Source organism: Scophthalmus maximus, chromosome 8, assembly GCF_022379125.1.
Source record: "Scophthalmus maximus strain ysfricsl-2021 chromosome 8, ASM2237912v1, whole genome shotgun sequence".
NCBI classification, from domain to species: Eukaryota; Metazoa; Chordata; class Actinopteri; order Pleuronectiformes; family Scophthalmidae; genus Scophthalmus; species Scophthalmus maximus.
Window position 1 is genome coordinate 21,779,264 of NC_061522.1, and position 12,658 is coordinate 21,791,921.

At 44.3% G+C, this 12,658-nt stretch overlaps 1 protein-coding gene across 1 annotated transcript in view; it reads left to right on the forward strand.

Moving 5' to 3' along the window:
* The first annotated feature begins 2,216 nt into the window (after positions 1–2,216).
* Positions 2,217–12,658, forward strand: part of maml3 (mastermind-like transcriptional coactivator 3) — a 108,205-nt gene continuing 97,763 nt past the window's right edge. Inside the window, exon 1 of the mRNA XM_035636615.2 lies at positions 2,217–3,321. Within this exon, the coding sequence (XP_035492508.2) occupies positions 2,935–3,321 (387 nt within the window). The 5' untranslated portion in view covers positions 2,217–2,934. The remainder of the gene's footprint in view (positions 3,322–12,658) is intronic.

Sequence of the window (12,658 nt, forward strand, 5' to 3'; positions counted from 1 at the left end):
TACTGTATATTGTTCATTGAGTACTGTAAGTTGTTCAATCAGCGGCCTACCAAAAATTGACACCATAGTTGGTTTGTCACTATCAGTTTGTGTATGAATCCTTTTGAAGCTATGATTCATCAACCACGTAAAAGCAGGCTACTTCATTCCACACATGGCAGATTTTGACGTCCTTCCTTCTAACTTTCTGGGACTTTGTTTCACAGCTCTGAGACTATTATCTAAATTTGAAGAATTGATTAAAAGAAAACACAGTGAAGCATGACGAGTTTCTGTGGTCCACTTTAATAACATCGCGACTAGAGTGACCAGGTATCCTGCTTTATGCGGGATTGCACAGCATTTTTATCCCTTTTCCCGTGTCCCAGAAATTGAGATGATGTCCCGCATTTTGATTGGCAGACGCTTCTCACGGACGCATTTCTAAATTCGGATTTTACCCAATGGCTGTAAGGAAAGCAGGGAAAGCTATCATTCAGGGTCTGTGTATTGATGTCAATCAAATCGTGCACAAGTGGGTTACGTGGGTTTGTTACCTCCTGGTCCATTTTGATTTGTATTAATACATTTTGATTTCATCTAATTTTTTGAGTCTAATTTCTTTTGAAATTCAGTGATTTGATCTGGAGGATTAAAAGGCTAAAAGTGAATGATCCCTTCTGTTTGATAAACATGGTTCTACTTCTGTATGTGGGTCAGTAGATTGTGATACTACAAAAGCCTGAATAAATGTATGATGTTTCAAAGGCACAACATTAGACTATCATCTTTGTTAATGTGTCACACAGTGTCCCACACAAAAGTATTATTTGCCCCACATTTGGTTTGTTTGGATCTGGTCACCCTAATCACGTCAGGATTGATAACAATTAGATCGTAGATCCTGGCAGTGAAACTTCCAAACCACTCTCACCAATCAAAGCATTACATTACGTACGTGTAATGTTGATTACCTTTAATGCCTCATGAGAACATCAAAATGAACACTGTAACGTTTATGTGAGAAGGGAGCTGCTGTCTGTCATTTGTACATGCTCTGTGTTACCACTCTCGTGTGCCCAGGTTTGATCAAATCATCGTTCACAGGTGATGCAGCTCTGAAAATGCAGTTTGGCTAACTTCAATGCCCATAATGTGTATTAATATGAAATGGTAAGGTAATATCCTAGTGATGTTATCCTTTAATTGATTCATAATCAAATTTAATTTCATGGTAAAAAGTAGTGCTTTGCAACTAAAAGTTCTGATAATACTTTTGCAAACAGTCTTCTAATGAAAAGTTAACTCTATTTTCAGTTCATATGTGCAGATCAAATTTTATCATGTGAATCTGTGAACAGTCTGTGTGCAATGGAAAACTCTGTTGTGGTGTTTTAAATTATTGAACTATTGTCATTAAAATTATTAGGACCCGGGCCACTGACAAGCATTGTCAGGCGAGGGCGGATTGTAATGGTAGGAATTAATATTTTTATCATTAAAAACTAATTGCTAATTTGAGGCACTTAACATGCAGGAAAAGTTGTTAAAATCTGCACACGCATCAGAATTGGTGAAAATGTTTATGTTTCAGGGGTCTCAAGCATGGGCATGCCAAAATGAGCAGATAGAGCCTATAACCACATTTCCCCCAGCTTTACTTGTTATTATTATTATTATTATTATTATTATTATTATTATTATTATTATTATTATTATTTGTGTGAATCGTCTACAGGAGCGTTGTTATGTATCTTTGTGTATAACAATTCATGAAATATTATATTGTATTTTTTTAAGGGAAAAAAAAACATGTTCATGTTCTTTTAATATGGAAGTCCACAGAAGAAATTTAGTTAAATGAGGGAGGCTAATGAGCACACAGGTTGAGAACTTTGCTCAATTTGATTTGCTCGGGGAGCAAAGTCTCATGAACACAAGCCCGGTCCTCTCCGGGACACACGCAGGACTCCAGTCCGGGTTTTCCGGGTGTCCGTCAGAGGGCTCCTCACAGCCTCTAGCTGGCTTTTACTCAACTCCTGTCCTGATATCACTCCGCTGGCATGGTGGAGAAGCGGACCTGATTATTGTGATGGCGGCAGGCGGCAGCCAGTGACAACAGACTTCCGCCACCGCTTCCCATATCCGCGTTTTGCGCCGTCTCGGCTACTCTACAACCGGACTACCGACGGGCGCCTGTGCGCTTGCCCCCCCCCCCCCCCCCCCCACCACCCCCGACCACCCCCCCCCACCAACTCGGCAACATCTTCACCGGGATTTCTTTCAAACCCAAACCATATGAGATGCAAGTTCACTGGGGAACTCGTTCGGTTCAGGCAGCAAAACTTTTTCTCAACGGACGGCACCGTAGAACGGCGAGTGGACTGTTACCGTCGCTGCCGCTCCTCCGCGGGACGGTTTGTGCGTATACCACCGCCGAGTGCCTGCTCGCGTCCGGACGTCCACGGTATTGTGGTGTTACTTCTGTTTCCCCAGCGGAGTTGTTGTCGTTAGCAGCAGCAGCAGCAGCAGCAGTCGCGTGGCAGCGGTTGTATTGTTGAATTCGTTCCGGAGCTTGTCCGGGTCTCGCCCGGGGCTTTACTGTTATCTGTGTTCTCGGGAGCGGTTTGTTTGGAAACAGCGCACGGGGGGGGCGAGAAGAAACGGTTCCTCGCGAGCCCTCGGCCGTATGACTGCCAGGTTCGCAGCCCTTTAAACCTTTCCCGGGTGTCCTTCTTCTTCTTCTTCTTCTTCTTCTTCGGCGGCGGCTGTCGGTCGTCTCTCTCGTCCGCCGCCCGGCTGCCCGGGACCCTCCGCCGGGGAGGACAGAGAGCGAGGGGGGTACTCGGTGGCGCCGGTGACGGTGCTCGGAGGAGGAGGAGGAGGAGGAGGAGGTGTCGACCGAGCTCGACTGGGGGGAAAGTTCTTCCAAAATAGCAGCCACTCGGCCCAGCGATGGGGGATTTCGCCTCCCCCGCTGCCGGACCCAACGGCAGTATCTGCGTCAACAACAGCATGAACCCGGCTGCCGGGAGCGTGGTGCCCGCCGGGGCGGTGGGCATACCTAAGCACAGCACCGTGGTGGAGCGGCTGAGGCAGCGGATCGAGGGCTGCCGGAGACACCACGTCAACTGCGAGAGCAGGTACCAGCAAGCCCACGCGGAGCAGCTGGAGATCGAGCGGAGGGAGACGGTGAGTCTGTACCAGCGGAGTCTGGAGCAGCGGGCCAAGAAGTCCGCCGGCGGCGGCGGCGGCGGCGGCGGCAGCAAGCAGCCGCAGAGCAAGCAGCCGGACCCGGACTCTGCCTCCTCCGCGGAACAGAGGAATAACACGCTCATAGCGGTAAGAGCGAGCTCTCGATCGCGGCCAGGACTTCCCCGGGACACCCGCTCTCACAGCCACACACCAGCACTACACGTACTTCAGCACACACTCCCTCTCTTTCACCCCCCACCCATCCCCGATGGGGGACCCCAAGTCTTGGTCCCTCATCGTGCTGCAAGCTGCACTCCTACGTACTAGTTGTTACCCCTGTGAAAACACGTTCACTGAGCACTGCTCATTGTTTTGGAAACACAGCACGCGCGCGCACACGCACGCACGCGCGCGCGCGCACACACACACACACACACACACACACTTTACTTTTTAAAAGCAAAGTGCCAGCCAGTGCTTTTGTTTACAAAGAAGTCCAAGCCACTGTTGGAGAAAACTGTCTGCCAGTGCTTGAATGCTGCAAGATTTGAAAGATGAAAACTGATATTTCCTCCTTTTGCACTAACACTGCTGCTCTCTGCTCAACAACTTCTTCTTTCTCGTTCTTTGTGTATGGGTGCAAAGCATTCTGCACGACAGGCGAGCATTAGCATTGGGACATTGCTTCCTGTGGTGTGAGCAGCAGCAACAGTTAAGCGGTTTGCACCCACCTGTTTTCTAACCTTTGTAACATACTCTCAAAATCAACAGCCAGTCCAAACAGTGGACACACACTGACAGTAGCCTGACATCAGATTTGAAATAACCTCAGATGGCTGCCACATGAGTCACTGAGCATTTTTTCTTCCTGTAGGTAATTTTTTGAAAATTCACGTATAATTAACCACGGACCTTCACACAAAATAATGCAGCAATCACAGGATAACAGCATATAAGACGGCTCCACTATTGCCACAAAACAATCCTGCAGTGCTTTCGGAAATGCAAACACTGCAAGTCAATGTAAACTCACAGTGGATTTTATAGGAATGCTACAGTGATTTCCTGTTGGTAGGGGGAAGAGGTAGTAACATGGAGGATTGTTTAGTTTCTTAAGGCTGTCCTATGAGCATCTTGGTCATTGTCTTTTTCTGTTATATTTTACCGATAAGCATGTCTTACAGATGAGATCTTCAAATCATCAGATTCAGTGATTTAAAAAACAAAAAATATCCCTGGTTGTTGTTCTGCTTGCGTTGAACTAAATGGAGACAGACACGGGCACACTGTGCAAGTCCCCCGTTCACGCGACATCTCCCGTGGGTAAGCTCCGGCTTCCTTTACAAAAGACCAAAGGATACATGTTGGGGAATGTAAACATTGTTGTCCCTTTTGTTGCTGCAATGAACCGAGTTCCTCCCCCTTTGAAATGCAAAATCCGAATCGTCTTTAATTTCGGAGGCTGCCTCAGTCATTTTTTGAGAGCCACACAAGCCTGACCAGCTACATCACAAGAGAGCAGCCGTGGTTTTGACAGTGCAGGACCCTCCCAGTGGCCCATGGTGACGTTAAACAGAACCGTCAATGGTCGGCCCGGAGCTGGCAAAAAATGCTGGGAGAGAATGGAGGTAGTACTGCTTAAAGACACAGTGGGATCTCTCCGCCCCGTCCCTCTCTGCCCTGCTCCCAGTCACTGATGATGACACACTGTATGCAAACAAAGCGTTCAATAGCTTTATTACAGAAACCTGGGTGTCAGTACCCTGTTCATGCTTCATTGTAAGTGGTTGGCATTGTTTAGGCATGAATTGAAAGGAGATGAAAGGGAAACGAGGGAAAATCTGCCATCCCTCTCCCATTTTTTTTTCTTCAGAAGAGCTGCAGCTAGATGGCTGTATGTAGTCACTATAGAAGCAGGGCATTCTAGGAAAGCCAAGTGTGCTGTTGATGTGACTACACATGTCGCATGCATGCATGCATACACAAATACCCCACGGGCCCTAATCTGTGGGGGTTTTGTTGCAGACTGTTGTCGGACGTATACTGTGCGGAGAGGGGTGTGCTCCAATACAGTTTCATCTGCACCTATCGGGTGAGCCAACTTCAATTATGCTCATATGATGATTAAGTTGGATATGAAAACTTCACAGCATGAGGCTGAATGCCACAAATGACTCTTTGGCTGTGAAACTGGTGTGCTGTAGTACTGGTTGGTTGGTTGTGTCCATAAATGTCATGAATATATAATAAATGTCAGTTTTGAGAAATGCCTGCAATGTACAAAAACATAGAAGATGAGGCAGATAAAAAAGAAACCAGTGTTTTATAAGTGACAAAAATCAGCAAAATAGTACTTGACTGATGATGATGATGAGTGCAACGTTCTTGAGCCTTTCGTATTGTCATGTGCAGCCCATTTCACTGTGCCTCAGTCTTATGGTTCTCAGACACACCCACGCCAGGGCAGGGGCAAGCCTATGATTATGGAAAGTGTGTGTTTGTGTTTTTAGGCTAACTATTAGTGAAAAAGGAGACAGTGGCAGCCCGTTGTGCTCTCCCCACCATTTTTTTGACAGTTCTCATAATTGGAGGACTATCTCAAGGATCTGCAAGGCATCAAAAGCAGTAGGTTCAGGTAAAGACGACCTGGGATATGATGTGCCCTGCAGTGCAACCAGATACTGCTTAAATGCAAGATTTTTTTTTCTTTGTGTGTCTACTTGGCACATCTGCACAAGAGAACTTTCTCTGGGTCAGAAAAGGAGGTTGGATGCAGGCATTATTTGAACTTCTTGATAATATACACTTTCGCAGAACACGGGACACTTGCAAACTTGCAATTGTCTGATAATGGGAGGGTTTCTTGCTAAACACTGGGCAGCGGCTCTGCTTTCTGCCACCAGACGGGTATCATGTTGCACCAACACTGGGATAGTCAGGGATTCATTCCTTATTAAAGAAAATACTTGTGCATATACTATGGATGAATCGTCCACCAAATGCTATATTTTGTGCTAAAGGTCAAGACAAATGATTGTAACTGCTCAGAGACAAACAGACAGCGTCCGACTTCAAGTCAAAACAGTAATTATAGTTCCTTGACGTACACAAGTGGAAGCCCAGCATACAAAAAAGGAACACAGAGTTGATTGGGTCTGACTGAGAGTTCGTCCACTGCGCGCCTACCTACACCTGCAACCGTGCACCAATTGGAAGGATCAGCTGTCAATGAAGCTGTATCTACGCTCTAATGTATACGGCGCTTTACTGTCTATTTTCTCTAAATTAGACCACAATTTACTAAATTAACATCATGCTATATTGAAGAAGACTGGAAACTAGAGATTGAACCATAAACTCCTCTGGAAAATGTTTACTGACGTTATAAATCAATTGAGAAGTAAAGTAATTTTCTTTTTTTCAACCAGTGGTGTCGCCCTCTGCTTGTGATTCCAGAGAATACAGGCTTCAGGCACTTCCACATAGGCTTCATTTTCCGGACCCGGTGACTACTTCCATTTCTATATACAGTCTATGGATGTATGCTGGAGGTGTGTTGCTCCCTGTCCAGTTTGTTCACTAACACACACTTCTAAAGTGGAGACCAGTTATACATAACATACGTTTTATTCATTTGTTCCATATTTAGCAAACTCAGGGGATCGACAACAAAAGCAGCTCGGCATTGATCGGTATATTCATCGATTGGGTAACAGTTCTGGTCTTCATTGGCTTGTTCACACGCAAAGCAAGGGCTCATAAATTTTGCGTCACGCATGGACGTTTGCACAGAGGTCCCCGCTGACCCTTGCGTACATGGGCAGATCATGAATCATGCGTAACACCGACCTTGATGGCTATACGGACACAAAAGTCTGAGCTTTCAGGAGTAAAGCCAGATTTATGTATAGTTGCACGATTGCAACCTAGCCGTGGAGTCGATATAGACTATGCTGGAGATGATGCTCACCTTCAGGGGAAAAAAACCCAATGTGACGCCACTTTAAACCCGCAAACACCCAGCATTTTCTGCCGTTTGAAAACGTTTAATCGGCATTCAGCCCAGGGTCAAATGACTCTGCAATAGACCCGGGCAATAATCGGCTTCACCTCCGATCGGCATTGATGTGAATGTCACGCGCTAATTTGCACAATGGCGGAGCCAATGAAGGCTTGTCTCCTCCGTCGGTAACCGTGCTGAGTTTTTATACTTTGAAAGAGTGACAAAAGTACAAGATATAAGGTAACGTTGACCACCGTCTCACTGGGTTCCATGCTGGCTGCTTTCTGTTGTTTACTACACTGATCTTGGTTTTTCTTCTTTGTTTTATGGCGCTCACTTCTCTTAACCGCCACCTATGACCGCCAGCTATCATTATACTGTTTTCCGGCACGTTCACCAACGTCATGACATCAAAACATGACGCACCCTGTCTGCTGGCGATCATCAGACCCTGGTCTGTTTGCAGCGTGAAAGTGGCCAATTGCCGATTTTAGCGGGTCAACCTGCGCTTAAAAACCCGGGTCTACACAGTAATTTTGGTGTTTAAGGGGTATTGGAGACGGTCGGTGAGATCACGCTGCTTGTCTCTTCTCCAACAAGTGTCCATTGCCGATGGAGATTGCTGATAGTGGAGACCAGATGAAGCAACAAAAAGGCCCAGCAATTCAGCTCTTCAGTAATTTGTCATACAGCCATCAAGTATTCATCCAGTTTGACCAGTTCAGCATTTTCAGGCCGTCCCATTTAGTCTCATCCATTGGATGAATTTAAACTTTGAACTTTGGACCTTTTATTTTTTGGATGTCTGTTGTTGTTTCTGACACTGTCTGCTCGTGTGTCACTGTCTGTGTTTTTTTGTCTTGTCTTATCTCTCTTCTATTTGTATTTTCTCTGCTCCGCTTGCATCTCTTTTGGAACAGAGTTCTCAATCTCATTGAGAATACCTGATTAAATTAAGGCTATAAATAGCGAATAGTAAAAGGAATCACAAGACTCTGCTGTTCAGAAGAAGATAATGAATTGATTATATTCATACTGAAGCATAAAAGCAGCCTTTTATAATATGAATGCAGTAGCGTAATAGAGGTCAATACTAGTGTGCTGACCGTTTTTTGTTGGGTAAAATATTAGTAGGGAATACAGTTTAGACAGCTCTGCTCCTCCTTCCCTGAAAGTTTGACCGGTTGTTTTCCTTTTGCTCTGGAGTGATTAGTGCGTCACGCTCAGTCCGAGTTTGACCACCCAGTCACTAGAACACTGGTACTGAAGAAAAAGGAAAATCTTCCTCCAGTAATCCCCTACTGTTATATGTCATCAGTCTGTGACGTCAATGCAGTATAGTGGTTATTTGATCTTTACACTGATAGTGTGTTTGTCTTTCCAGAGTGACATTTGACAGCTAAAGCTACTTCAGTACATCTGATGGCCACATCTCCTGGGTGTGTTGCATTCCAGACCGTTGAGGCCACTTCCCTCTGCTTTTCTATCACATTTGGATCAATGTGTGTGAACGACACCTAATGTTGCCATTTTAAAAGTCTTTCTAGCACTTTTTGCTTGAAAGAGTTTTGTTGTGAAACTGCTACGCTAATGAAGAGACTGGCTGTGATCGGCTAGTTCTTCATCGCTACAGACCAAAATACAAAACATGTTCATCAGTGGTCGTCCAGTGTTTGTGTAAGCAGGCAAGTTTCTTTGTTGAGATCCTGATGGAAGCACACGGGCTACTATGAGGATCAAATCCCTGACCTTTCAGTTACAGGCACGTGTCTCCGCACCAATGGGGCCACGATGTTGCCCAAAAGCAGAATCATGTCCCGTACTTATTTCTTTTTTTCTTTTTCTTTTTGACATAACATGCAGTCAGATCTGATTACCTTATCGCTAACAAGTTTACAGCTGTGAGGCCGAGGTGCACAGTTTTGGGGCTCGTTAGTTCCACAAAACACAGTAGCTTAGGACAGTCTGTCTTCAGCTCTGCTCGCTCCTTGGCATCCACCTCACCGAGGAATGTCACACACACACACACACACACACACACACACACACACACACACACACACACACACACACACACACACACACACTGTTGTCCTGCTCAACTCTTGGCAGCAGAGGCCGGAGGGTGGGCGGCTGAGTTTTCATGAATCCGAGGCCTTCCCTCTTCCCTCCCTCTCCCTTCCTCTCCCTCCCTCTGTTCACCACTTCTCTGGTTTCAGCGTCGGCACAGCGCTAATGTAGTGTAGACGGGTCTTGGTGGCTATAGCATTGTTAATGTGAGCTGGGCCTGATGCCCAAGTGTTATATTTAAACGCTGAGCTGGCGTGGAGCTGACAATCACCAGTACGGACGCGCACACACGCAGAGTGTGATGTCGACAAACACTCGTGACATCACAGGCATGCTGTTTTTGACTCGTTACTCACTTTGCAGACTCCTTTCGTTTTTCTATTGACCGAGGCAGTTTTTTTTAACCTCGTCTTTACCTCCTCTGCGCACTTTACTCAAACTTTTGACAATTTTTTGCTTGTTTTCACTCTTGTCCCTCAGCCCCCCCCCCCCCCCCCCCCAACACACACACGCACACACACACACACACTGGATGTTTTTGATTTGGGGCGGCTGTGACCACATTCCCTTCCACCCACGCTTGTTACATGTTCTACAGGAACACACTAACGTTCAGCACAGACCTTTGAATAAGTGAGGGAGAAGTTCTTCCGCCTTAGGCTCCAAACTCCAGCACAATTCAGAAAGTTTACATTTTGTACTGTTAAAGTAAAGATACTTTTTTTTTTTCCAAATAAAGCTCAAATGAATAATAGTTGGTCATACTTGTGTCATGCAGAGATATTGATGGTTACCGTAAGAAGTTACTACCCACAGAAAGATATGCCTTGTTCACGTTTCAGTCCTCAAGTATTTAATCAACTAGTGTCATGGTTCTTTTTGTTTTGGTCATCTAACCACTTGACAACTTTGCGAAGCTTTACACTTTATTGTCAAAACTCCAGTCTGGGATTTTAGGAGAGGCTGAATTAAATTACAGTTGACTCAAAATCAGTCTGTTTTGTTGTAATCTGTGTTTCCCTGTGGTACACACACACACACACACACACACACACACACACACACACACACACACTAGTCACTAGTTGTTGCACAACCCATGATTTAGCATCCTGGTGTCAAATAATTAATAAACAACAGTGACTAGATTTTTTTACTTAAAAAAATAAAATCTTGATGAGGATGATTAACATATAATTTCTCTCTGTTGGCTCTTTTTTTTACTTATGGGCCAAAATACAGTCTGTGACCTGTATTTCTGCAATAGACCAATGTTGAGGTGGTTTGAAATGTAGCCCAGTAGCTACAACACAAAGCCACTGGTATACTGAGAGATTTAAGTGCCTGTAAAAATGTTCCTAAGTAAACAGAGAACCAGTTGGAGGTCCGTTGTATCGTCACTGCAATTGTCTTATCTCTGTGGCTTGTTTGCTGGTGCTTTCTTTTTGTTTGGATTTAGTCAGAAGGCTAACTAGCTAGCCCTCTCTTCTGCATACAATAGGCAGCACAGCCCTAGGAAGCATCTGAGCAACAGTTTAGCTTTTACATTATTGATAGAATGGAGGGAACTCATCTTTATTCCTCTCACCCCTCATGTATACTCACACACACACAAATGGTAAAATATGAAATAGGTTGTTCAGAGATGCCAAGGTCCACTGTGATACAACCACCAATGTGTTTATGTGCATACGTGCGCTGCCTTGCTCATTAACGTGAGGATGGAGTGAATATATTGTACATTGTACAAGGTACATGTGATGGCAAATGGCTTAATGTTGTGACCAGTTTTCCCATTTATCATCTAACATATAGCATCTGACATGTTCATTTAAAAAAAATTGACCATGGAATATCAAGAAACCTTAATTACTAACATAAGCATAGTCTGTTTCACTTGTAGGATAAATGAAAATACTATATACACACATTTTTTTAAGTGCCCCCAAAGTATTTTTTTATCGATCCAAATATTTTAAAAAATTGTCCTACCTTGCTCCAACACCATTCTCTCTTAAATGTACCCTGATGGCCTTCGAAAAAAGGCCATCATCCAATTGGGGCTTTTATCTTTTATCCTGACTATGATTCTTTTTAGCTGCTTCCTCTCCAAGACTTCCATCCCTCCTTTTTTCTCTCTTGGGATTTATTGTTTACCAGATAATTGTAGATGGGAATTACATCATCAACAAACACATCTAACTTTTGTTGTCTCATTCTTAAAATTGTAAGATTATAGTCTGTGAGGAAAGAGACACTCACATCACAAGGAAAAGTACAAATACATAAAAATACTCAATTGCAAGTCCTGCCTAAAAAATTCCTACTTCACGAAAAGTACAAAAATTATTTTAAAGTATCCAATGCAAAATGCTTACTGATACTGTCACTGATATGTTATTACTTTGGCATGTGTAAGCAGCATTTACTGTTGGAGCTGCCCGAGGTCGAGTTAGTTTAGTCTGGTGGTTCTCAGCCGAGGGGTTGGTCCCCAGTAAAGTCTCATTGGTGTAAATCTGGGGGGTCATGAGCTGATTACAACAAAAATATTTAAGTTTTTCTCTTTCCTCTTTTTTAGTTTCCTCTAAACTTTGCCTTTTTGAGAAACAACTCATTAACATCTGAAATATCACAACAAGTCCCAACTATTGCATTTAAAGTCTCAATTTCACTTGTGAAACAAAGCAGCAGTACTTTTTTTTTACCACTGGTTATACAATATGTTAACTTTATGATCTATTTTACTCATTTTCAGATAATAATAAAATGAAGAATCAACATAACCCTTTACCAATGACTGTTTCCTATTTTAATGCAGATACAGTAGAGCAGTACGCAGACGGTGTTGAATACTGATGAAATACTGTATCAACTTCTCTTTGACGGACGGTTTTCAGCTTCCTGTTAGTGCCAGACAACCGCCCTGTGACCTTCCTGTTCCCGGCTGTTTAAACTCAGGGTCAGTCAGGATCAGTTGAAAACGTCCCTCTAAAAAAATCATTTTCTAGCACTAAACTTGAGACCGTTCTTCCTCCATCCTTCCTTGGTTTCCCTACATCCACCCATCACTTGGGGGCCGGCTTCTACTTTGTCCTAGCCAGGATCCTTTTCTTTTTTCCTTCGCCTTCATCTTCTCTCTCCATTTCATCCTTCCATTCCTATACCTCCATTTGACCTTTCAGTTTTCCTCCTTGTAATCTTCTCTCTGTTGTTTTCTTTCACTGATTCAGACCCACTCATGATTTTCCTCTCCCTCTCCCTCTCCCTTTCCATCCCTTTCTCCATCCTCTTTGCTCCTTGTCTCCGGTGATCCCTGGTTCAGTCTCAGCTAGCAGGCTTAGTGCTCTAAAGCTCTCTCAGTGTAGGCCAGTGGCAGGAAGAAATCCCGTGCTAAGATGGAATTACCCACCA